We start from the raw sequence: 4042 nt of genomic DNA on the forward strand, positions 1-4042 counted from the left end.
GCAGCCTCAATACAAATTAAAGTGGCAAATACTTACCCCCATGACGGTCCCACCAGCAGGTGATACAATGTTACAAATAAAATACACACTAGTCATCTGTTGTTATTCTTCTGCCTGTGCCTACCTATATTATCAAGGTTATAACCCAGAAACTGAGGAAACCCCACTGGTGTAATACTACTAAAATTCCAGTTTTATACATAAATAGAAAAAAAAGAAGCTCAAACATTACACTGACAAAGTAGGAAGCGAGAAAAAAAAAAACCCCTGTATTGCATCAGATCCGGAGAATTCCTTTGTCTATAAAAGCAGCTGACAGGCTGCAGACAGACTACAAACTAGGTGACCACACAGATAACATCTTCTCTGCCCGGGAATAAGAACATCTCTAGGACTTGGAGCTTTTATTTAAGATAAAAGGTATTTGATGACTTTCTATTAATCTGTGTTATATGGATTATATATAGATATATTCTTATCGGTTATTGGCACATTTCTTGCATTTTTATGTTATATATTTTATTTCTACAGACATAATGGCAATGGCAGAGGTTCCAGAAATAAATGAAATCTCAATGGAGTACAGGTAATACTTTACATTCATCTACATAATGTTAAGACCTAATGCGTATCACGAAGCCCTATGAACGGGGCTTGTACTGCGGTTCATGCAGTCTCTATAGTTGCGTACTACATAGCTGTGGTCACTACACGTGTTGCCGTACGGTGCCTCCTTACAGTACTGAATTACAGAGATACTCTCTAATATAGTAATAATTATAGGGAAGAATAACATCATGGTATGGCATCTGATGGAGCATGCCACAATTTTTCTATATATGAATAATAAAAAAATATTAGTGAACATATAATTTTTTTTTATAAAAAAATCCATACTTTTCACAGGATGATGTAATAAAAATGAAATTAAATTAAAAAAATGGTCATATATAGATTTTTAATATACATTTTACATAGATCTATCATACGGTATAAGCTGCTGTACTGAAAGACGCTGTATAAAGGATATTTTAGAAGCCTCGGGCAGCAGAATAGTTAGGTCTTATGCAATAGTATTTTATTGGCTTGCATTCTGATTCTAACAAATATCTTTTCTTTGTGTTGTAGCGAACAGGTTGAAGAGTTTTATACTGACAATTTATCAACAATAAAGGTAAATTACATTTGAAAAATTGTGTTTTATATTTCAATTAAATAAATATATATTAGATTTAAAAAATAATAATCTGGTAAAAGTGTTGAGAAAGAAAAAAATCTAGTGTTCTGATAAATGGTTATTATAAAAAGGGGCTTTTGTAGGACTTCAGCTCCTTTGAGTATTGGAGGGGATTTACCAAAAATAGAGCAAGAGAAAAGTAGAGCAGTAGCCCATATTATCCAATCAGATTCCATATTATTGGAACCCTTTGGAAAAACAAATCTGCAATCTGATTGGTTACTGTAGGCAACTGCTAAACTTTTCCTTTAGTTTTAATATATTTTTTACATTGTGATATGGAGGAATGCGTATGCTGATCCCCAGAAGCACATGCCATTCCAGAGATCAATGCATGCTAGGACACATCCCATATTACACATCTTGAGCACATCTGTGCTTTTTTCAGACTATATTTACCTACTCATCATAATAGCCATATAAATCCTCCAGTTCACTGGTGCCCATAGTGCACAAAAGATAAAAAGACAGCAGACGATTAAAAACCATTACAAAAAAAACAAAATCGGAAACATGACGAAAATTGCAATTTTTGTTTTACAGACTAATAAGAAGCACTCACAATGGAAACACCATGAGGAAAGTTGGTCAACTTTCCTTTGTGAAATAAAGCCAGAAATAAGAAAGCCTGAAAAACCAATCCGCTCCTTTAGGAAAGCCATAATGCTTGTTGTAATTGTGGAAAAGCTAAAGGGGAAAAAAGAAATTCACAAGCAGAGCTATTTCGATGACAATGACCTACTTAATCACATCCTTGTCGAGGGTAAGATCATTGATATTATCATTGAGTTATTTATTAATAACCTAAATAGATATAATTTGTACAATAATATGAAAATGTTAATAATTACTATATATTTAATTCTCAACCATATCCCCATTATATTATGGTGCAATTATAAGTGCTCCAGTTCTAGGTTGTTCATTTTTATCCAAGAGAGATGTCGTCTATATACCTTTTATGTATGGCACATATTTAATTATAAACATTTTTTTTTTAACAGAAGACATTATCTGCAGTAAGTTCGAAGCTCAAGATGCAGCTACAACTCTATTTCGATACAATAAGACGACAGTAAACATTATTCGGGACAATAAACAGAAGAGTTTAGCTTTGCAAAAATCTAAAGACAATGCCCATCTTGTGGCCTTGTTTTTGCAAGGGCAGAATCTTGAGAAAGAAGGTAAGTCTTTACTTACAACTATTAATTTTTTATTGCAATTTTTTTCTCAGAACTTATTTTCTACTATATTATTGTTAGATGAGTAATTCACTGTATATCTTTATTTGCAGCAAAAATTAACGTGGACACCTACTATACAGCACGGCCAGATAAACAGAAACGTCCGGTCACATTGGGGATTGTAGGCTGTAAAGACTATTTATGCTGCGCTGCTGAGGAGGGGATAAAAGATCCAGTTTTGTGCCTGAAGGTGGGTACTTGAGATTTGGAAGGGCTTTGACCTCAACATAGTGGACAGTTTGGCTCCATGCACACGGCCGTAATTTTGATCCGCAATTACGGACCATAATTGCGGATCAAAGTATGGACCCATTCATTTCTATTTCCCACGGACACCTTCCTGTATATTTACGGGAAAGAGTCTGGGCCGTAGAAATGACCCGCAAGAAATAGGACATGACTTTATGAACTGTGCTCCCATATTTTATAATGGGAACACGGCTCCCAAATGCGGGTGACTGTCCCCGGCCGTCCGTGCCCGTAATCACTGGCCGTGATTACGGGCATTGCCTTAGACTTACAAAAATGAATACAATGTTTCATTTGTAACTCTTTGTAGTTATTATTTAATGAAATAAATATGTAACATAATCTCAACACATTCTTGAGCAAAAAACTGAAAACTTAGGCTGAAGGTTTGCCTCTTTACTTAAGGTTACTGAGATTGGTTGGGTGCATGGTTAGATCTGCAGTGGCCTAGCATTTGTGAGAAGGGATGCTGTAGGTGCTAGACCTCACACACCTTGCATAAAAGAATATGGAATGAGGAGCTGGGGGTGAGGAGCTTATAAAGGTTTCCTTTACCAACCTCTTGAATTTATGTAAATCCTTTTTTTCCTTGCATTTCAGCTAAACTTGTTGTTTTGCGTCTCTCCTTTAGGAAGTGGCCGATATTAAAGAAAAACAGAATGAGGACTTGTTACCCTTCATCTTCTACAAAGTATTGGGTAACAACAAGTACAACTCATTTGAATCAGCAGCGTTCCCTGGCTATTATATTAGCACATCTCAGGAAGAGAATCAGCAAGTGCAATTAATGGCACAAGCCGATCAAGTCTTCCTGCGAGATTTCATACTGACTCCACAATTTTAGTTTGCGATCCAACCATTTCTATGTATGTACCATGTACAGAGCGGAATCATACTTCTGATCTGTTACCTACAAGCGAACTTACCAACATCTGAATCCCATACAGAATCCCAAGAACTGTAAAATAAAAAAAACACACACCCCTTTTAATGCAAATTTTGCATAAAGACCCAACTTAGTCATCTGGTCAGGACAGTCCCTTGAAAAATAGTACTAATGGCAAGTATGTATGAAGCGTCCCTCAGAAGCTCTGAGGTCCTCTCCAGAATTAACGGAATCTGTTTTATTATCAAGCACTTTTATAAAGTTTAAGTTCTCAGTCAGAGAACAAATAAATAACTCAAAGAGTTCATATGTTATTTATAGCTTAATTTAATAATATTAAATATTGTTTTATATTACGTAATAGCTTATATTTTACTGTTGTACTTTGTCTAGAATAAAAAATTATGTTTTTATGATATATTTGGA

General features: G+C 35.1%; 1 protein-coding gene across 1 annotated transcript; it reads left to right on the forward strand.

Moving 5' to 3' along the window:
- The first annotated feature begins 335 nt into the window (after positions 1 to 335).
- On the forward strand, positions 336 to 4042 carry LOC142748262 (interleukin-1 beta-like). Its single transcript, XM_075855363.1, has 7 exons — positions 336 to 420; positions 532 to 586; positions 1129 to 1174; positions 1781 to 2000; positions 2242 to 2421; positions 2532 to 2671; positions 3362 to 4042. The coding sequence occupies exons 2-7, from the start codon at positions 537 to 539 to the stop codon at positions 3572 to 3574; spliced, it is 849 nt and encodes a 282-aa protein (XP_075711478.1). The 5' UTR covers positions 336 to 420; positions 532 to 536; the 3' UTR covers positions 3575 to 4042.

This window comes from Rhinoderma darwinii, chromosome 3 (genome assembly GCF_050947455.1).
Source record: "Rhinoderma darwinii isolate aRhiDar2 chromosome 3, aRhiDar2.hap1, whole genome shotgun sequence".
Taxonomy (NCBI): domain Eukaryota; kingdom Metazoa; phylum Chordata; class Amphibia; order Anura; family Rhinodermatidae; genus Rhinoderma; species Rhinoderma darwinii.

Excerpts from the sequence above, each read along its gene's own strand:
- LOC142748262 (XM_075855363.1), top strand. The coding sequence starts at position 537 with ATGGCAATGGCAGAGGTTCCAGAAATAAATGAAATCTCAATGGAGTAC. Across the intron at positions 1,175-1,780 it reads ACAATTTATCAACAATAAAG|ACTAATAAGAAGCACTCACA; the intron begins GTAAATTACATT and ends TTTGTTTTACAG. Across the intron at positions 2,001-2,241 it reads TAATCACATCCTTGTCGAGG|AAGACATTATCTGCAGTAAG; the intron begins GTAAGATCATTG and ends TTTTTTTAACAG.